The sequence below is a fragment of the Pezoporus wallicus genome, unplaced genomic scaffold, assembly GCF_028554395.1.
Source record: "Pezoporus wallicus isolate ANWC-B61680 ecotype Strahan unplaced genomic scaffold, APGP_CSIRO_Pwel_v1 contig_1739, whole genome shotgun sequence".
Classification (NCBI taxonomy): Eukaryota; Metazoa; Chordata; class Aves; order Psittaciformes; family Psittacidae; genus Pezoporus; species Pezoporus wallicus.
Genome location: NW_026637351.1, coordinates 1,149,251 through 1,171,974, shown reverse-complemented (window position 1 = coordinate 1,171,974; position 22,724 = coordinate 1,149,251). Strand labels below are relative to the sequence as shown.

At 39.1% G+C, this 22,724-nt stretch overlaps 1 protein-coding gene across 1 annotated transcript in view; it reads right to left on the bottom strand.

Moving 5' to 3' along the window:
- Positions 1 to 21,751, bottom strand: part of TRAPPC10 (trafficking protein particle complex subunit 10) — a 43,601-nt gene extending 21,850 nt beyond the window's left edge. The window contains exons 1-10 of the mRNA XM_057405044.1: positions 21,502 to 21,751; positions 13,244 to 13,325; positions 12,431 to 12,566; positions 11,150 to 11,346; positions 9,462 to 9,657; positions 8,610 to 8,721; positions 7,308 to 7,555; positions 4,928 to 5,074; positions 3,102 to 3,216; positions 1,832 to 1,908 (exon numbers count right to left, since the gene is read on the bottom strand). Of these exons, the coding sequence (XP_057261027.1) occupies positions 1,832 to 1,908; positions 3,102 to 3,216; positions 4,928 to 5,074; positions 7,308 to 7,555; positions 8,610 to 8,721; positions 9,462 to 9,657; positions 11,150 to 11,346; positions 12,431 to 12,566; positions 13,244 to 13,325; positions 21,502 to 21,592 (1,401 nt within the window). The 5' untranslated portion in view covers positions 21,593 to 21,751. The remainder of the gene's footprint in view (positions 1 to 1,831; positions 1,909 to 3,101; positions 3,217 to 4,927; positions 5,075 to 7,307; positions 7,556 to 8,609; positions 8,722 to 9,461; positions 9,658 to 11,149; positions 11,347 to 12,430; positions 12,567 to 13,243; positions 13,326 to 21,501) is intronic.
- Positions 21,752 to 22,724: the final 973 nt, after the last annotated feature.

The window sequence follows — 22,724 nt, the reverse complement described above, 5'->3', positions numbered from 1 at the left end:
AACAATCATTTATAGTGATATCTGAATTTCTGTTGCATAAAAGCACAGTCAGAGAAATACAAACAGGAATGGAAATTATTTCTTTGGCAAAGTCTGCAGATCCCACTTAGTTTCTTAAATTTAGGCAGATACTGCAGAATTTAGCAGAGATATTTTGGTGCAAGTTAGAACTGAAGATGTAAGAGCACCTAAAAAAATCTGAAGATTTTAGCTTTGATCCAGCTATCCAACCAGTCTTACAAAGAAATGAAGCATTAAAATGAAACCTGGTATCTTCAGACAAAATCTTTTCAGACTTTTTCATCCAATAAAACTTTGTAACTCTAAGTACTACCTAGTTCTCAGATTAAAAAAAACAGCTCAGCTTTCCTCCAACTTTTCCCCAACAGCAGTAATCAAATATAAGAAGTTTCAGAGGAAGATTATCTAAGGAAAACAAAAACCAACCAAACAAAATACCCCAAAACCCCCCACACTCTTGTGACAGTGGTTTTTTTATTTAACAATCTTTCATTAAAAAAAACAACCAACCAACCAAACAAACAAACAAAACCAACAGATCATCATTACATAGCTACTCACTCAATAAGGGAGCTGTCAGGGAATAAAACATGCAAATTAAAGCACAGTAAGAATTCTCATTGTTTCAGTCTATGCCAGCTCCAACACTGTTATCCAGAGACATCCCACAGTGTGTGTATATATATATATGTACATATAAAAATAAAATAAATCAACAGTATAACATAAACCATGTTACACTCTTGCATGATGCGAGTCTAAATCATTCAAGAGGAAGCTGATCTCACACCTCAATATTTTTCTGGGGAAGACTCAATTCTGCACCTGAGATGGCAGAATACAATAGCCATGGCATTGGCTATTTTAATAACTAAGTGTACATACTTACAGATAATAACCTTCAACTCAACTGTGATACGGAGAAAACTCCAGGAACAAACTTGCCAACAAAGTTTTCAAGCTGACAAGCAGGTATTCTTTATTGCAGCACTGGGAGACACAGGGGATAGCTCCTCCTAACGTGTGTCTCCCCACTGCCACACAAGCCGTCCTTCTATAGCTACTGGGCATACATACATATTCATGAGGCTACGTATGGATTACATCATTTTCCAGAAAGTTCCCCGCATGCGTACAGAATTGTGGTGGTGGTCTCTGAGGGTCGTTGACTTCTTCCAACAATCTTCATCACTTCTGGCAGCCTTTGAAGCATGCACAGTAGATGCTCATACCAGTTTAATTGGTTTGTTAGCACCAGAGACATAATAATCCTCCTGTCCTCCTACTTACCAGTTAGTTTAACTGTAGCCCATCCTGGACACCTGCGGTTCCCAGATACTCCTTATCCCTGTGTCCTGTTCTTCTAGACTGTTTTTCTTAAACTATGTCACAACTATAACGATTTATCTTGTGAGAATTCTCAGTATGTTCTCTCGCTGTACTCTATTTTTTTTCTATGTGTCATGCACCTCAGTAATTTTCCATTGCTACTGTTACAAAGCCATCAAAATTAACATTACTTAAATCTAATTCTAAAGGTTTCTATATTCCATTTTCTGATTTTGTGCCCCCTTGTTTCAACTGTAAACATTAAAATTATTCAAATATTTGAAACTTGGGGAGCATACAAGGTTCCAACTGTAAAACAAATCAACCCTCTTGTGTTCAGTATGTAAGCAATATTGATATCAAAACATAGAAATATAGATTTAAGTTCTCAGTGTTACCTTCTCAGGTTTGAAAATTTTGTCCCTCTTCAACCTATAATGTAAACACACAAAACTAATATAAGCAAACAAGCCCTACTTACCAAGTAGTGTTTTTCAAAAGCTTCTACAGATGATAAGGCCTCTTTAAGTTTCTTATAAGGGCTCTGGGATGCATTGGCTTTAGGAAAAAGCAGAACAAGAGGTGTCACTTACAAATACACTCCTATTTTAATAACACACACACACCCCCCCCCAGCCTGCTTTTTCCTTCAATAGAAAGCAGAGGGAAAACTTGAGACTAATTTATGTGGTAAACATCACTACCACTTAGAGACAGATCATGAGTTTCTTCCCCAGGCTCCAAAATAAGATCAAGAAAGGCTGTTTCACAACTCTGTGTATGTGCATGCACATGTGAACGATGTTCAGAGTAGCAGGGTAAAGGCAAGCAGCAGTTATACTGTACTAACTTCTTAACATTTATTCAACTTAGAAACACACACAATTGTATTTAAATACCATGTTGTGCCAAGACTGATATTCTCACAACTCCCCACTGCTGGATTTATAAATCAGCATGACAGGAGTGTACTGTAATTTAAAAACATTTTACTACTTTAAACAATGTAATTCAGAAGAAAATGGTTAGCAAGACCAAGTTTTTTTCTGAAGTAGTTTGCTCAATTTATAAATCTTTGCCAGACCAAATACATGTCAGTATTTCTTGAAGGAAAAAAAACCCTCATTTAGTTTCATTTAAATGAATACAACAGGCACCATAGCATTGAATTAAGAATTATCGGCATACCTGCAAGAACAAGTGAAACATCAGCCTATCAGCTAGTGCTTCAAAGACAATAACTGTTCTAGCATATTTAACTTCTCAAAGCTTCTTCTTTCAGAAATACCTTCAGAAATATCCTTGTGGTAAAATCCACAAGGAGTAAATAAATTTGATTGTTCAGACACACAAATAATAGCAGTTCAACTCAAATAATACCACTTTGTAGCTCCAGCTGCAGGTTATCTATTTGCATCAGATCGAGGATACTTCATTTCTTTTTCAAATAATTTTATTTCTAATACTTGTCTGCAAGTATGAAAAACTTTATTCAAAACCAGTACTGTTCAAAGCTATTTACCTAAATGCTGATAAATGGAGCATTAATAGAAAAGCCTATACTTGCAACAGTAACGAGATGCATTGATAAAGTACTAGACACACATGAAAAGATCTCATAAGAAATAACAGCTCTATCAATGTTCATATATATGGATATTTGGAAATTATTATTATTAATGTATTTTACATACTAGATATTTAAGACAAATGTCAGCTATTAGAAAGAATGAATACATTCCTGGTAATACCTGTTTCAGGGCGTTCTGCTCCCAATCCAGCTAACAGATCGACAGTTCTGTTAAGGTCTTCTGAATTTGGTCCCTTCTCTGACACTAGTCCACACAGGTAACCCAGGGATTTTAACTGTAAGAAAGAACAGATGCTTCTTTTAAATAGGCTACAAAAATCAATATAAAACTCCTTTTATTCTGTTGCATCATTCCTACAATGCATTTCCACTGCTGTCAAAATCTACTGCTTATAAAATCTGTATTAAGGTTGCATGGGAAAAAAGTAGAGAACCTTTCAAAAGTAACTGTTTCTCAGAGTAGAAATCAATTTTATTATGAATAAAATTGCATATAATTACTGACTCAAATAACATTGGAATGCAGGTACATACACATTTGTCCCTACATGCATAACAATCAGAATAAATCCTTCTGGTTTTGCATACAAACATGGACAATGCCCGAGATGTTTGACAATTATAACCAAAGATAATTTCTAATAACTGTGTCTATATTTTGGAAAAGATATGCTCAAGAAATGCAGGCAGCCTCCAGTACACTAATTAGACAAGCTTGCAAATTTACCCAAAGTGTTGAAAAGAGATGATTACCATAAGTAATGCTGCAGGCTGGGGGAAGAATGGTTGGAAAGCTGCTCAGAAACAGACCTGGGCCAGCTGAACATGAGCCAGCAGTGTGCCCAGGTGGCCAGGAAGGCCAACAGCATCCTGGCTTGTATCAGAAATCGTGTGGCCAGCAGGACTCAGCACTGATGAAGCTGCACACTGAATACTGTGTTCAGTTTTGGGCCCTCACAACAAGAAAGACACTGAGGTGCTGGAGCATGTCCAAGGAAGGGCAACCAAGCTGGTGAAGGGCCTAGAGAACAAGTTTCATGGGAAGCAGCTGAGGGAACTGGGGCTGTTTAGTCTGAAGAAAAGGAGGCTCAGGGGAGACCTTATCACTCCCTGCAACTGCCTGAAAGGTGGTTGTAGCACAGGGGTGCTGGTCTCTTCTCCCAAGCAACAAGTGATAGAACAAGAGGCAATGGCTCCAAGTTGTGCAGGGGAGGTTTAGACTGGATATTAGAAAAAATTTATTAAGCAAAAGGGTTGTCAAGCATTGGAACAGGCTGCCCATTGAAGTGGTGGAGTCACCATCCTTAGAAGCATTTAAAAGACATACAGATGTGTCGCTTAGGGACACGGTTTAGAGGTGGACTTGGCAGTGCTGGGTGAACAGCTGGACTCAAAGATCTTAAAGGACTTTTCCAACCTAAACAATTCTATCATTCTAACAGTGCTAAACCAATACCACACTACTGTAAAACCGCTTCTAAACAGCAGTGGGTATGCTTGATACCCAGAGTCAGCACAGGATGCTATCTTAAAGAAGTTCAGTTGTGCTGGTCTTTTGGTTAATTCTCTTAGAATAAGTCAACCACCAACGTAAGCCCACAAAAGAAAAAAGGTCTCAGCTTGTCACATTACACCACATAAAATGGGGATGGCCATTAACTTTGTTGTTGTTGTTAAATTCTTCTTAATTTCGTCACTAGTTGCTAAGTTTGTTTTTTTCTGCTAAATTTCAGTTCCACCTTACTGCTACTTGTTATTCTACAACTTTGTCCTTTACCCTTTGTGTAAGAAGTACTATGAATGGGAGGAACATTTCCAACTTAGGTACGCACCTTTCGTAGAAACACGTAAGAAGGATGGGAAGAACAAGAAACAGAACCCCATATCAAATTCTGTAATAGAAAGTGAAAAACCTGTTCCACAGAAACAAATGGTCGGTCCACTTCAAAACTGTAATAGCACAAATACAACACATAATTTGCTTACCTTCTCAGTGGCATAGCTCCATAAGCCAACTGTGTGGGAAACATTTGCATCTATTTGAGCCCTATCACAGCAGCCTTCTATTCTTTGTAAGACTTCCAAACAACTCAAAAATACCCAACAGTCCAAAGCTCCAGGAGGAACAGAGACCTGAAAATGAACAGAAAGAATTAGCTGGGAAATAAGCATTAGTCAGATGAGAAAAACATTTCAGCAAAATATTTTTATTGATACAACATAGCAGAGTCTCTTAGAAGAGCTTATTCTAAGAATACACAAAAAACCCCACCAGTCCAACTCTCACTACCTCCTGAATACTTTATATATATTAGCTCATGAAACAAGAACAGCTAAGCAACTAAACAGTGATTATTACATTAACTAGATTTGATACATTCACCAAGATGGAAGAGAATGAAAAGAGGACTAACAGATACTAGTCCTTGGGAAAATTCCCCAAATTTGGAAACAAAGCCTAAGGAAAGCAGAGTTAGGAAAAACTTCTGTGAATATACTACTATTTTCCTAAGAAGACATCAGATCTAACTGAGACTGAAGTTTAAAGTACACTAAGAAGGTTAAAAAAACGGGGAAAAAAAATTAGTCTAAGTTTCAAGAGTAAGTTTGTTAATGAAAGGATAAGACATCTGTCATGGACAATAGGTTAAAGAATGAAGGTAAAACCAAACAACTACACAAAAAAATATAAAGAGGGGGTTATTAGTCAGGACATGATAAAGAAAGACAGTAGAGTTTGATAAAGAAAATATCACGAATCAAGATAAAGATGAGCATAACTAAAGATCTGGAATACAATCACAATAATGGTGTCGCAAAATCCCGTTCATAAGCAAAAATATTCCTTTTAGAAAGACTACGGAAGTCTTGAAACCCATAATGAACTAGGGAGTTGACTAATGTGAAAGTTCAACATACAAGCCCAATGTATTTGAAACAAAAAATAAAAATCTGGATTCTGAAATAATTTTCAGGAAGAGAAAGGTCATGAGAACAGTGTAGTTTAGATTTCCGCTAAATGGTGTCAAGCCACATTAAGAGATTTGCCTGTATTAAGAAAAAGGATCACAGCAGGGAGAACTACATGCTGTGCACAAGTAAGTGTCACTGTCTCACAGCCTGAACACCTGCATTCAGTCTGGATCACCACATGAAGACAGAAACAGCAGAAATAACAGTGCAGGAAAGAGCCCCAAGCACTGGGGGCACAGGACAGACTTGGGGTGGAGCAAAAAGGGGAACTGCAGTAAGCACCTTCAGAGATTTAGAAGGCTGCATCTATTTAGTCTGGAAACTAAAAACACCCACCCCCACAGCTACAAAACACACACACAAACCATAATATATATATATATATATGAGAATTACATGTTAGTTTTAGAATACATGAAGGTGTCAACAATGCATCTGAAGTAGATTCTCCATTTTTAAATATGGATAAAGAGATGGAACTTACTACCACAGCGCCAGACAGGCAAACGTTAGGAGCTACTGTTATAACAGCAGAGATAAAACTAACAGAGAACCCACAGGATTAAGGACATGGATGAGTCACAAAGTGAAATCCAGAAATATTCTTATGCACACTGTGCTGTTCTTAAAGATGTCTTTCAATTCATAGACATCTGTGGTCATACATGGAGGGTGATCAGTGTGCAACATCCCTGATAAAAGCCTCCTCAGAGGACTAAAAAACACCAGCAGAAAATAAAGTATGGAAGGAAGAGGGGCAAAGCATGGAGGCATGCAACATGATGAAAACCTTTGAGAGCTATCACTTGTTTCTATCTCTTTCTTCTGTCACTGGATGAGATAGGCAGAGATACATGCATAACACCAAAGAGCATTACTAGGCACATAAAAGAATCACAAAGAACCAAAAAAGGCGATCAAAGCAGCATCCAATTCATATGGCAGTAAGAAGCCCTACTGCGGGTACTGTTTATAATTCAGAACTGCTTTTTGTTACAGACTTCTAGCCTGTATATCAGCATACTAACCACTCTGCCTTATATTCTTCAGTACAACACTGCTTCAGATTTAAATGATGGGAACTATAGTTCAAGAGACTGGTAATAATCCAGGAAAAAGCAGACAAATTACCTACCAGCTTAAGAAATCAACTTTCCAGGTGGAGACTAGAATACTTTAACTAAACAAAGGACTGTTTCCAAATTTGTTTCCAAAGACATCCTCATGATGAAGCGTTCAATGGTAGCAGTCTTACAATCTTTTATTAAGGCATCATTTTGATAACTCACAGTGTTTACTATATTCTGGTCGCCAATATCTAAACTTCAAAAATCTTGTTAGATCATCATTGAATAAAATCGTTCATATAATGAAATATATTACACTGACTCACTTCTAATAGTTTGAGTTCTTGCACACAGTTGTGAAGAAGCTCCAAAGCTCGCTGGGAAACCTCCCACGGCCTCTGCAGGAAGATTAATAACGTGCACTGGCGAGAAAACAGGTAACTACGCAAGTCCAGTAGAGTGGCTTCTTGATTCTGAATGAGTTCTCTCTTCTCCATGTCTATCGGTTTTCGCAGTATTAAACCATTCCAGCTCCGCACTGGCTGGCAAAAAAATGTCAGCCAGTTTGCACCATCTAAGTAAATAAAGTTAATGTCCAAGAATCAACCACTGCTTTCTACTAAAGCCTCTTCTTCCTGCCCTCCAGAGGCTGTAAACTGGCTTATTCTTTCTAAAGTTTATCATATGGATAAATGACTTAATGTCTTAACTTCAAAAACAGAACAAAAAAACAAAAACCAGCAAAACTTCCACAGTTAAACAGATAACTGAACTTCAGCAGGCTGAAATCCCATAGCATGTTGCGTTGCATATTTGTTATTAGCCTAGTGGCATCAGTTTGTGATATAGCAATTAAGCCTACCTGAAGTTTAAAACAAATAAGCTTTATCTACTTAAGTATTTCTTACTCAGCCATCATGAACAGATGAAACCCCACTTTCAGGTATAGCATCAGGTTCAGTCAGGACAAATACATGTCACTGCAATTACTCCTGCACTGTATTTTTACCAGATTCATAACACATACCTGATTAAAGCTGTTACGTAACATCATGTGCTTTAGCTCATTAAAACAATTTAAAGTTATTTGATACTTTTTGCACAGTATTTTTTCTTGGAAAAAAGTTAAACCTTCTGTAGTGCAGATTAAACACATACTTCTATTTAGTTTTGCAGTGAATAGCAAATGTCTCATGTAATTTCAGGCAAAACTGAGCACATTTCTTCTGGAAGCTCTTTATTGAGTGATTTAACAGTGAGCTGGGAAAAGAATAACTGTATCTCAGTCAGATCAATACTTAAGTAATTACAGAGTTTCAGGTCTCCCTTTGTAACTATCACCTAGTAAGAGCAAAACACAGCTTTTCATTTAAAATTGCTTCTACGCGTCAGATGAAAAACAAAACTTAATGAGAGAATAACTGATGTACACTTGAGGTTGCATACAGCATAAAACAAGAGCACAAACTGCTTCGCGCATCTTCACTACAATGTGCCATCTTTTTCTCCCATGTACACATAAGGTACCCAAAGCACTGCGTTGTTTAGCAGAAGCATATTGAAGCAATTAATACACTTAACATTTATTAACACTTATTTAACATTTATTAACACTTGAGGACACTTACCACCAGCCCCAAAGTTGACAACATACTGAGAAAACAAGGCATCCAGTTCATCATACTGTACTAGTGCATCTTCAAATTGCTGCAGCATCTCAAAGACGAAGGCCAGTTCTTCCTTTTGACACACAAGCAATAAAAGGATCACATTACTGATATTAGTCATGTCTGGTATTACAGCCTGCCCCCATCCATATAGAGAGCTCTGGGAATTATTTTTCCAAATATTCTTCCCCTTGCAATATTCATACATGTAGGGAAACCTGCCATTGTAGCAGATGTACCATTTCTTCTTAACACAGGGAGGTCCACAAAAGAAGATTAAGTCATACAGCTTTGCCAGTAAATTCTGATGTGAATCCAGACCCACTACAAGATATTGTTCATACATCAATTAAAAAGTTGATGTTTCAAAAAAAAAACAAAAGAAACCAACAAAACAACCAAAACCCAGAAACTGAAGACTCATCTCCCATAATATTTTTTCCTCCTCTGTTTACACTGTGAATGCATCAATTGCAGTATCAGTATAGGTACTGCAGGCACAGTACTGGGACAATTATAAAAAATTCAAGAGCAACTACTAAAACCCTTTCTAGATGCAATTTTTTTTTGCTTCAGTGGAGGTCCATAAAACTTTGATTCTGCTTTTGTAATAGCACTGTATGACAATGTAACACAAACCTGCTGCGAACAAGATCTAAGAATGCTGCTTTTGCACAAGTCTTCATATTTCCTGCCCCAACCCGCAAAGAATGAGCAGAACATTCAAAGTACCAGAAAACCAACTACAACAACAACAAAGCCTTTATTATAATTAGGACTCAAGTACTCTTCTCAATAAAAAGAGAATCTTACCTGGACCATGAAATACTCGCAGAAGCTCCACCCTGGCTCAGTCCTTTTCTCTCTCAAAGTTCTCATGTCATCTTCAAACTTGCCTAAATTTTTGGTAAAAGACATGAGAAGCAACGTCCTGAGTTTGGTCAGGAAGGCATTCCAAGATTCCTGAGAACGGGAAGAGTCTTTCAAAGGGTCAGAAAGTACCACACATCTGAAAAGGAGATGGATAAAAACAAGGTTCATATATAAATGCACAGCTGAATATTGTGCATACTTAACAGATTGAGACTGAACACAATTTAGGTTTTCATTCAACACTGAGGAAAACACCAAAGTTGAGGGTTATGTTTGTTTCTTTGGGGGCAGTATGTTGGGATTTTGATTTTGTTATGTGTTTTCCACAAAATAATATATCAAGCTTTACTTTTTTGTTTGGTTTTTTTAAGCAAATGACAGATACATTATTCTGATTACTTAAACATAAGTAATGCTGTAGCTATCCAAGAAAAAAGTGTGCTTAGCAATACAAACCAGCAGAACAGTAATTATAGTTACTCCTGGCAAGGATTATGCAAGATACAAATCAAGATCCATTAGATCACGTATCGTCAGTTTTTCTAAAATCACCTGACATAATCCTCCATAATATATTCTTACAGTATGTCAATTTGGTTTTACACATCCTATATGCTATATTCTGCTTTTCTCAGAAAAGAAATAAACAAGTCACATTAATCCACAAATAAATCAGCCTTTTTTAGACCAACTTCTTTCCTCAATTTTTTCTATCACAATTTTTTTAGTAACATTCAAAAAGCAACCAGTACCTCTAAAGGCAGGAAAATCTCTCATCCAAACAAAACACCATTTGTGTTTAGAAAAGTCATCTTATCTTGAGGCAAAATGATTAAACCAAGACAATCAATCAGTTAGAAACCAAAACCAAATTGAATCAGAGTTGTTCCAAGCATTTGCCCAAGTAATCCTGTAATATATCAAACACTAAGTACAAAGAAAGTGCTGCCAATGCACAGGATCTTTTAACATGCTGACCTGCCAATCACCATCAGCTCACACCATGAGTGCTGCCATCTACTCTTTTCAATTTCAAATGTTTATCCTGTTTGAAGTTAACTCTTAAGGCTAAAATAAAAAAATGTAGTATATAATAGACTCAGTGAACTGTTTCAAAATAAGGAAGAGAGCATATATTAAAGTTGGTTTCAAATTAGCATTTGTGTCTTATATTGACCTTACTAAAAGCAGAAACAGTTTCATATATTCATTATTATTTTTCCTTATTATTTTATTGGCTTCATATTCCCCGCTCACCTCACTCCTGTTACCTGTTATTCTGCTAATGTTTTTGCAAGCACCTAAGCAAACAAAATCCCCTCAAGTTCTAAAACCTCATTACTACCACACTGTTCCTCTTAAACCTCTCTTAGCCATGAAGAGATACTTGAAAGTTTTTTAAAACACTTTCAAAGCCACTGCAAATCCAGGAAGAACTGAAAATAAAACTTCTCCCTTTATCATTTGTGTCAGTCTTCTTCAAAGTACAGGTCTTACAGTACCAGCAGTTAGAATGCTGGACATCAAAGAAAAATCCTTAAACGAATAAGGAACCTGTTACATAGAAAGTTTTTAAATTATCACACCAGTCAAAAGGTTAAAATATTTGCAAGTATAAGAAAGCTTACCTGTCACTTTGTTTGTTACAGAAGTCGTTTCTTATTTTATCTACTATAGAGGTTCGGGGAAGGATATTTGTTTTGTTCTTTTTCTTGGCATCACTCTCAACTACTACAATTAGCCAGTCCAACGAGTTGTGAGCTTTGAGAACATTCTGCCACTTGGTGATGTCATCCTTGACTGTAGTTTTGTACACTTCCGTGTCCTGGGATGAGAAATAGTGAATCATCAAATCAAACAGATATTCTCAACAATTTCAAAAGGCGACTTTTTTTTTCCAACAGAGCACAAACAAAAAGACACATCAAACAGAATTAATAGCGATTAAGTTCACTTACTGAAAGAAATCAAATAAGAAAGTATAGTAAGGGTTTGGTCTTTGAATTTAATTTATTTCTAGTATTTTGTTTAACAGTAAATACATCTTAGCATTTGGTCTCCTATCATTCTTTCAATAATAATTTATTATTTTACACATTCTTGAACTTTACAACAAAAACATGTTTCTAACTACGAAACTGAACTGTTTTATTCTCACATAGTAACAGAAGTGTGATATTTGTGCCTTCTAACACTGCTCAGATCTTAATCTGTTTAAAAGCTTTTTCATAAAAATAAAATTTTAAAAACCCCAAAAGCATCATTTGGTACTTTTCTGGCTTCTGGGTTGGTTTTTAACAGATCAATTCAGACAACGTTTAAGGCTTTTTTTGGATACCTTTTGATTGGTCACAGATCAGATGTCACCTTTCTCTGTCAACTGGATAACTAATTTGTAACAAAAGACCAAGCAAAATCAGTGAACTGTAGATAAACAGGATTAAGAAATTCCAAATCTTGCCCAGTTTAGACTGCTGATATATACTAGTAACTGACACATATCAAAGATGCAGTAAAGAAAAAATACTTATCTTACAATTAAAACTCATGAATAAATCATAACTAAAATAACCTGGCCATTTTTGTATTAAGAAACAAGCGTGCTGTGCTTCTGCAGTAACAGTTAGATCCTGGGTTTTGTCACGACAAAGTACTGAAAACAGGTTATTCAAAGGCCTATCCTCTTAGTGTCAAAGAACATTGCAAAGAAATGCTGCAAAAAGTACTCAAGCTGACCAAGTTTTGGTTCCAATACTATTGGGTATTCATGTTTATGCAGTGCAGACTTAATTGTTCTAACAAGCACAAAAATCAAATGAAAAGTACCAGAGAACACAAGCAGAAAATCAAAACCATTTCATTTTTCAATCTGAGTACTCAGTTTTTCATGGTGTTTTCTTAATACTCACACAACATTCTGTCCAATAAATATGAAGAAAGGGAAAAGTCAGAAGAGCCTTATTTCCCTCTTTGGGTAGTAGCTCCTCTTTAAACTGAACAAAGTTAGATTCTAGATGAATCATCTTCGGAGCACGGCCATAAGACCTACAAAGTTTAAAAACTGAAATTAACAGATGACACGTACATAGCAGAAGACAAAAATGAACATGTATTTTGAGAATGAGGAATAAACTGAAACACTTTAGCACAAACTACCCTTATTGCAGTTTAGTTTTAGTTAACTAAAGTTTAGTATCACATGCAATGAGAAAGATGCTCCTTTCTGCAAGAACAAGAGCTAGAAGCTTTTCAGCTTTCACTAAAAGACTTCCTGCATCTCCAGGACCATTACAAGTAGAAAATTCCAAATAAGAAAATCTACCATTTTTTTTTCCAATCAGAAAACAGTGGCCATACCAAACTTTCTGCAGGAAAGCATATCTAGTTTCAGGTAAGTTCCACCTATATCATCATTAAGAGGAAAGCTTATCACTCTCAGAACAAAGCTGCCAAAGCACATCAAAGCATACACCAAGACAAACCCAAAAAACACACAAGCGAAAAGAGAAACACAGCATTACTATCTTTTTTTTTTTAGGTGAAGTTCCCTATAGCTGAAGTGTGGAAATGATCATCCTGATGTGCACAACATTTACCTTGCTTACCCAAGTTCTCTTTTCCTCTAGTCGGTTGCTTTAAGAGCTTCTCAGAGCTCAGCGAATACATACCCAAGTCTAAAAACACACAATGAAATAACATCACAGAATAAAATGCAAATTTACCTCCTCCATTCCATGGGTTCTCTAGGAAGCTGCTGTGAAAGTGTAGGATATAAGGAAGTAAATAAATTCTGATCTCCAGCACCTAAAAGCGAGAAACATGAATCTATCATCCTGTGCAAATTATAGAAAAGAGATTAATAAGATATACTATTAATATTCGTTGTTTCAATAAAAAGATGTAACTTTGCTATATGGAAACTGGAGTCTAGCGCTGAACTAGACTTAAGTCTCATGCTCCCACAATCTAATACAACACTTTGACAAGGCACATACCACATAGACTGCTACAGCTTCATATTACAATTTTCCACACAGATACATAATCCATATACCAAAGAGAGTATCATTCAAACAGCTGGTCCAACTCTAACTAAACAAGCAACTCCTTAGCCAGAGTCATTGGTTAAACAACATGTATTAAAACCCTCAAGAATTTAGCCTGACAACTATTTAGAGTGGTTCACATCCCTTCTGTAGCTGGGACTGCCATGAGAAAATTAGCATTAGCGTAGTTCTGTGCTTTACTGGGTTTGATTCCTCTCTTCCCATCATTATGGGGCTGCTGTTAATATGAAGCAGCTCCCTGACCACCATGTTCTTGCTGCCTTCAGAAAAATCAGGTCTGCTAACATGGTGCGGGTCTCCTGGAGCTGGCACCATACAGAATCACACATCTGTGGTTTAGCTTTCATCACTTGGGCTTTGAACAACTACATTAAATGCAACACCACTGTAGTAGCTACTTGTATACAAAATGGAACAAAATGTAAGGTCTGCCATATGGAAAAATGTATTATCAGTAGCCTATTAACATTAATTCTTAAATTCTGTTCTTTTCCTTTGGCTACAGAGAGGACAAGGAAAACACAGGCTTAAAAGTAAGTTCTTCCAGCTTCTGATGGTTACCAGCATCTTTGAGCAAAGAGATAGTAAACTCTGGAGTAAGGTACTTTGTCAGACATGCTCGAACACAAATGGACCAGTCAACCGTACTGGCAAAGGCTAGGCATCTGACATGTGGCAAACAGACATATCCAAATGAGAAGGGAGTAAGGTCAAAAACATACTTACCACTGCATTTGATCATAATTCTAAAATCTGTTATGTCATGTGCACTCTGTAAATCTGGGAGAATGAGCTAGCCCACACTAGTTTAATGGTATCACTTATTAAATGTCTCATCCACATGTTGCCCTGACATACTACAGCTATTGCTCCCTTCCCTGCACTTCTTCCTTACTGCCACATCATTCACTGGCTGTACTCTCTTTCTATTGAAGACTGCAATTTAATTCTAAGCCCTTTATTTCCTCCTGTGGAGATTCTACTCTTTCCCCTCCTCCCTCCACCCCACCCTTCCCCAGGATCATTTTCCACTTAAGACTTTAAGAGGCATATAGACAATTCTGCTATTTCCTCACAGTTTTCCACCTGTTTTCTGTTTACAATCTGGCATTGTACAGCCCAACCTGAACAGAAAGATCTTCAGGGAGCTATGGCTGGAGAAGCACCTAACACCCTTTCGTCTCCCTTCCACCATGCAGTCTCATCTCCTGGCACACAGCCTGGCATTACCTCCACAGTAGCTTAGCATGCTTTAGTTTATCTTGGAAACCCTTTTCTAGTCCACTCACTTTTTCCCAATTTTCCGATATGTGTTATTTGATTACTAGCCACTAGCATAATTCTACCACCACATCATTAAAATACCAACCTTAAAAGTCTGATAGTCTGTCAGAACAAGCAAAACCGGCTCTTCTGATGTCTGACCACAATAGCTACTATTCTATGATACAATTTTCTAGAATAGTTAAAAAACAAAATACAAACAAAACCCCAGTCTACTATTAGTGCTTTAGCCTTAAGTCTCCAGAAAGCAGTTTGCTCTTGACTCTTCACTTTCATCCTGCGGTGTGAACTAAGTGTAGCATGCCAAATCTTATTAAGACTATAAACAAAGTCTAAAACGAATATTGCAGCAAGTGTTAACCATACTGTTAATGCTGTCTTATATCAAGTTACGTTATAACTTGATATAACAAGCTCTCTATAAGCTAGGCCACAGAAAACAGTCTATTGATTTGAAACTCATTACTGTCCATAGAGAGTGAAACATGGCTTAGCGATTTAGCAACATGAGCACCACAATAGAATGGTAACTCATAAAGCTTGGAGCCTGACTGAAAGAATGAACCCTGTATTTTACCTTGGGAGCATAGCAAAGTGCACTTTCTGTACTGTACCTAAAAGTCATATAATTATAGAATAGTTAGGGTTGTAAAGGACCTTAAGATCATTAACTTCCAACTTAATGGGCAGGGATGCCTCACCCTAGACCATGGCACTCAGGGCTCTGTCCAACCTGGCCTTGAACACTGCCAGGGATGAAGCATTCACCACTTCTCCAATGTATGCAAAAAAAAGGTTTCAGAATTCAACATTTCAAGTAAAAAGGGCTACTCCAGAATACAGAGGAACTAAAAATGATAATGTTCAAGCACCCTGCTATTCCAGAAAATAACAGAAAGCGGTAGTGTTCAAATTATATACATTAAAAAGAAAGACTTCTGGAGAAAAGCAAGAAATGAGAGAGCACATTTCCTTTCTTTCCACATTATAAAGTTCAGAAGGTATGACCTTTGCCACTTATCGAAACATTTGGCAAACAAATTCAGACAAACAGGTAGCTGTTCAGAAATCAAATGCAAGGAATGCAATAGAACCTTAAAGAGGGTTTTATGATAAGCCTAAATCAGACAGGCCAGGTTAAAAACAATTCTATGACCTTCAAAGACTTGATATCTACCAAATTGACATCCAAAATACTAAGATGGCCAGGTCAAGTGAAAGAGAAACAAAACTTACTCAAATGAGTCTTGATTGTGAACCTGGCTGTAAAATCCCACCATGTAAAAGAAGTAAAAACTATCCACCTCTTTTGTTCAAGGACAGGCTGCATTTCTATAGAGCACCTCATAGGCTTAAACCTAAACCTGGGGAGAAATTCTGAAAACTACATTACGCAAGAACTGAAGCTGGCATCTAATGCCAAAACATATCTCATTTAAGTTGTAGATTAATGCAGAGGTGACTGTGCATCCTAGAAAGTACGGCTCCAGAAGACCACACAAATGTTCAAACTACTAATTTTAAAAAATTTATGCTATTGGTCCTACATTTTCCCTTTCCCCCTACTTCCCCATTTGTAAAAAGAGAAAAAAGGAAGACCCAGGGAACTACAGGCCAGTCAATCTCACCTCAGTGCCCAGCAAGATCATGGAGCAGATCCTCCTGGAAATTATGCTAAGGCACATGGAAACTAAGGAGGTGACTGGTGACAGCCAACATGGCTTCATAAGTGCAAATTGTGTCTGACAAATTTGGTGGCCTTCTACAACAGGATGACAGCACTGGTGGATAAGGGAAGAGCAACTGATATCCTCACAACCAAACCTGTGTAAAGCATTTGACATTGTCCTGCACAACATCTTTGTCTCTAAACTGTGGAGACATGGATTTTACAGATGGACCTATGAAGACAGGCTAAAAGAGCTGGGGTTGTTCAGCCTGGAGAAGTCTCTGGGGAGACCTCATAGCAGCCTTCCAGTACCTAAACAGGGCTACAAGATATCTGGAGAGGGACTTTTTACAAGGGTATGTAATGATAGGACAAGAGATAATGGCTTTAAACTGAAAGAAGGTAGATTTAGATTAGATCTAAGGCAGAAATTCTTCACTGTGAGGGTCATGAGACACTGGAATAGGTTGCCCAGAGAAGCTGTGGCTGCTTCATCCCTGCAAGTGCTCTAGGCCAGGTTGGACAGGGCTATGAGCAACCTGGTCTAGTGGAAGGTGTCCCTGCCCATGGCAGATGGGTTGGAACTAGTAAGATCCCTTCCAACCCAAACAATTCTATGTTTCCTTCCTCTTTGTCTTTCTCCCTGACATTCTGGTAGATCAAGTCAATGCAGCCATCCTCCTTTACCCGTCTGGGACACTTGAAAATTCATTCAGGAACGATATGAGAACCAGAATGACCACCTTACAAAGACTCCCAAGAGAAACATGTACTCTTTGCAGTAGCTGTTTGATACAAAAGAATCATAAAATACTGACTTCTTGTTGCTGCTGTTGTTTGATGCCTGCCTAAAAAATGCTAAAATCCCCAAGAACTGATTTTTTTTTTTCTAATAGTTTCCAAACTCCCTGAAAACTTACAGGCTTTGTCACTGCATTATAACTCACTAACTAGGCAGGCAGTGAAAAAGAAAACTCCTGAGGCCAGCTGACTAAAGCAGAGAAATATTTTCCTTTGATACCAATGACAAACCCAGTCAACTGAGATAAAAGGCTCCAAATACCTTTAAAAAAAGCTCAGTGCTAAAACTACATTTTGGTGTGGTTTTGTTTTGTTTGTGACCCCAAACACCAGTAACTTCTAACCTTTCTAATCACGCTTCTGTTTGCACTGGTAAAAATTTCTGCTATGAACCTTTTTCATAATTCCCTAGCCTATTATACGTGGATCTATCTGAAGTTTTGGAATGCTGGTGGGTGTATTGTATTTGTTTCTTTTAAATGTTTCTCCTTCCCCCCTCAATCCAGACTCATGTTCAAAAGAGGTCTAAGTTCAAAACACAAGACAGCTTAATTGCTATATAAAAATCTTAGCTGATTCACTGGTAGCCTGCAGATGAAAATCTTTTTTCTAAAACTTTACATCTTTACTTACTGCTCCACTACTAAATATGTAAAATAAAGGTTTAACCCTAACAAGAATATGCTGCTGCTACTCATAACTATGTAAGACCAACTGCCTAAGACACCATTCAAACTAATTTGGAAAGGAATCATCATGGCGGTCAGTCCTAATTAACAAAAATTATTTAATACTACATGGGATGCTGCCACCTTGAGAAAAGGGAAAAAACATACAGGAAAACCATCTTTCTGTGAATACATGATTTTTTCCACACTTACAACATACAGTTGTCTGTTTGCCTAGAGAAAATGTCTCTAGAAGTTTTTGGTTAGATAGAATTCAGCTCAGAAAACTATTAACCTAAACTCTGTTAAAACTGTATGGCTTTGCCAGTAATACAAATACCATAAATACAAGGCTAATGCATCTACATAAAAATCATGAGGACAATTAAGTTGCAGTACCAACATGAGAAGAGTAGTGACAAAAACTGTATTTGCAATTGGCATCAAATATACAAGCTACATAGTATCTACCATTTTTATTCCATAGGCCAAAGTCTGTACCTACATAGAGAGTGCTGAATTCAGGGTTATACCAAAATAGAAAATAACTACTGCTACAATACAGACTAACTCACAAATCTGAAAGCATAAATGTCTTTACCAGAAAAGCATTCCTTTCAGAATACTGTCAAGTTTATTTCAAGTCATTTGTTTACAAAACATCTCTGGTATGCACAGTGTTCAAAGTAAGTTTTATTCCAAACAAAACTCTCTCTTGGGTTCTCCCTCATTAAGAATAAACCCTAAGAGTTAACAGGAGTATTTCACAACACAAATATTTACCTGACAGAAATTAATCTAAATCTTGCGGCAAAAAGGAAATCCTTATGTTCCGAGACACAGAGTCACTTAACCTTCACTCTTCCTTCATATAATCAAAAACTAGGCACCCCCTTGCAGATCTGTTTTCCCCTCATGTGCACCTGCTAGGTGGGGCAGTTATCCCAGACATCTCCAACTGTCTGAAATCAGAACCACTAAACGAAAGATAAACTGTATTTGTTGAACAGCTTCTAATATCATGACTTTGAATGTGTATTCCAGCAGACCAATACCAAGCCAACGATTCTTTCCCTGGAAGACCAAGCTTCACCTCCTCATAAATCACTGGCAATGTAATACTTAGAAGAGCTTTCCTTAAAGTAAGTGATTTTTGTTGAATGCATTTGTTCGAAATACTAGGGTTTCTTAAGTGCTTCACTTCTCTGAACAGAAAAAAAGGAAACTAAAACTGCTAAAGCAAAACGCATTCCCCATTAAAGCAAATGTTACAGTTTAAAAATGGTAGCAAGTTGCCCTTACTACATTTACCAGAGAGGTCATCTCTGAGCACTTTTGCCTTATTTCCTGAATTAGTTTATCTCAGATCAAGCCATTCTAGTAAATATACTACTGTTATGCTTGTTCACAGCACCAGAAATTATTCCTTCAGTACAGGAGCAATGCATACAACCAGTACACAAGGTTCATCTCATATCTCATTTGTAAATATGCTGCTACCATATTGTACAGTGATAAGTCCGAAACATTTTGCAACCATGAATTACACTCACTGTATGAAATATTATTTTCAGTATCAGATAATTGGGCTTGACTGAAATCTGATGAAATTTAATGTTCACAATTTTCAAAATTTCCTTGCATAAAGATACCACAGTTGTTTTCTGCATTTATCAAGAAAAAAGCAAGCCTGAGGTAAAACTGCATGTACTTCAACAGACTGAAACATACGCTCCTCATTCAAATCATACAGAACAGTAAGGACTGACATGCACCACCACCACCACCCTACACACAGAGACTCTCCAATTCTGAACACAGGATAGAGTCAGCAAATCTAAAAAGCAGGCCACCACAGCCTGAACAGTAGCATAACAACAAGGAAGGCAACGATATCCTCTAGATGTTTCCAATATGTATATTTTTCTGACTTTTAATCTGTAGTGAAATGGATTTCAAAAGTCTTGGAGTAGGTGAGTACAGAAGATTCAATACAAATATCACTGACTTCAGTTTGTGAACTGTATAAAAAAAAGAAAAAGTCTAAGGAAGACTTTTAAAAGCACATTTATAAAATAGCCTGGAGAAAATACATAAACACATCAAGTTCCATAACTACATAGTTACAAGGTTAGTTAGATATATTTTCTAAATATCAACTCAGTCTAAGACCTTAATCCTCAAAAATTGCTGACTTCAGTGTAAGACAACACACACCTGTGTAACAGTTTCTATTTCACAGGCCCATAAAGCATTCCCAGCATTTTAGTGATAAAGTGCAAATACAGTTTGTTATGTCATCGACAGAGATACTTCTGACTAAGAATGAGCAGTCATGGGATGCTTTTTGTTAAAAAACAAAGTAGAATTCTCTACACTGATCTCATTCACCTTACTTCTTTATTGAGAACATTACAGATGTACTTAGAATAGAACAGACAATTTCAGTTGGAAAGAACCTACAGCGATCATCTCATCCAACTGCCTGTCCAATTCAGGGCTGTCCGAAAGCTAAAGTATGGTGTTAACGGCATTCTCCAAATCCCTCTTCAACACTGACAAGCTTGGTGCATCGACCACCTCTCTAGGAATCCTGTTCTAGTGTCTAAACAGCCTCTTGGTAAAGAAATGCTACCTCATGTCCAGGCTAGTTCACCTGCTTAAGTGGACTTTGTGTGCAATCAACTCTCCATACGTGTAAGGAGCTCATATTTTACACCAGGACCAGCATGCACACATCCCAGCTGCCTGCCTCTGACACCTAAAAGAAATAAGTCACCACTGGAAACACACAATCCGGTTTGTTAAATAAACTGTCTCAGCAATGAAACTAAAGCACAGTAAAGATTAAATTATAATGTCAGTAGGAATTCATCATTGGGAATTTCTCCTCACCACAGAGGATATCTTACTCCTCGTGACTTCTCCAACCCAGATCAAAACTACAAAAAGCTCACTGGCAAGAAGTTTGGGGTTTAAGATTTATTGTCACATTTGAATCTCTTCCCTTAAGCACCTGTAAGCATGTCATTCCGTTTTGCTCTCTACTATAGCCCCGAAACACAGTGACAGAAAACCAAGTTTATCCACTGCCATTAAAGGGGGTGGGGGGTACACTCCACTGCCATTAAAGGGGGTGGGGGGTACACTCCACTGCCATTAAAGGGGGTGGGGGGTACACTATCGGTAAAGAGGCAAAACCGGACATCAGAGTCCCTTGCAGGCTCCGTGTCCCTCAGCCCCGAGTGCCGGCACCCCTCCAACACGGCCGCTCCCAGCCTCGCCCAGCTGCCGCCTCCCCGCCGTGCCAGCCACCTGCACAGCCCCTGCGGGCCCGCCCGCGGCCGGACACCGCCCCGGGCCGCCTTCCACCCGGGCCCAGAGAGGGGCACCGGCCAGGGCCACCCCGCACTGCTCCGGAGAACCATTGCTGCCTCCACCCCCAAGGCTGTGACTGTTAACCCCTGTCTAGTGGTGCGGGGCGCACTCACAGGTAACGATGGGCTTGTTCTCCATGGTGTAGATCACCGGCGGCTTCTCCCTGCCCTCCTCCTCGGCGGCCGCCGCCGCGGCGGGGTCCATGAGCAGGCGGGGTCCTCAGCCCCGGCTCCCACGCCCGCCCGGCGCCATGGAAACGCCGCCGCAGCTCCCCCTGTGCTGGGGGGGGGCTGGGACGGGCCACTCCGCCTCGCGGCCTGCTGGTGCCCCCCCCCCCCGCCTCCCCCCACCCCCTTCCCCGCGTTCCCGCAGCGCCGCTCCGCTCCGGAGGGGAAGGCGGACGAGCTCATCCGCTTCCTGTATCACCGGCTGAGCATTACCGCTTCCGGGGAGCGCAGCCGCCGGAGTCCGGCGCGGCCGCCCGGGGTTAACCCGAAAAACGGGTGAAATAAAGGGGAAACGCGGGACCAGGGGCGCCGGGCGTGGCTGCTCGGTGTGGGTGAGGTGCAGCCCCGCTCTTTTCTCCACAGGGATAGGGAAGGGGCGGTCGTTGAGGCGCCGCCGGCCCGTTCCGCCCCGCTTTGAGCTTGGGGCAGCCATTCCCGGGCGGGGTTGTGGGGCCTGCTGGCGATCGCGAAGCTACAGGTGGCCGGAGGGAACCCGAGGGGACTGGGAGGGAGGCTGCCGGTGCCCTGAAGAGACTGCGGGATAGAGCCCCCTGGTTCGCTGATACCCGGCGGGAATCTCTAAACCTGTTACAGGACTCCCGTGAGGTTGTGGTGGGCAGTGGCCCATGGCCTGTAAGTGCAGGGAGGGGGCCTGGCTGTACCGTGACCGACAGTGCCAATGCTCTACGACAGACAGGTTGTGGTGGTTGCTCTGGTCCCTGAAGAAACGGGTTTGTGCGACAGATGCATTACCAGTTTTCACAGGCGGATTTAGGCCTCTCTTTACCACCTTTAAATAATCCCTGTGGCAGCACTGAGAGCTATTTTCTTCTTTTCGGCCTAGGTAAAGAAACCCCCCATGGCAAGGGAGTTGGAGCTAGATTCTCTTTAAGGTCCTTTCCAAAACAAACTGTTCTATGATTCCATGACTCTGTAGCACATGCTTCAGAGCCTAGGTCATTCCTATGGCTGGTAGAGCCTACAGCTCAGCTGGGTCAGTGGGAGTAAGTGCATTAGGGGTCATATTTTCCACTGACCTCAAATACTTTAAGCAGTTTTGTTGCAGGCCATCTTCAAAATGTCTTTTACAGATCACAGGGAGTCAGGTA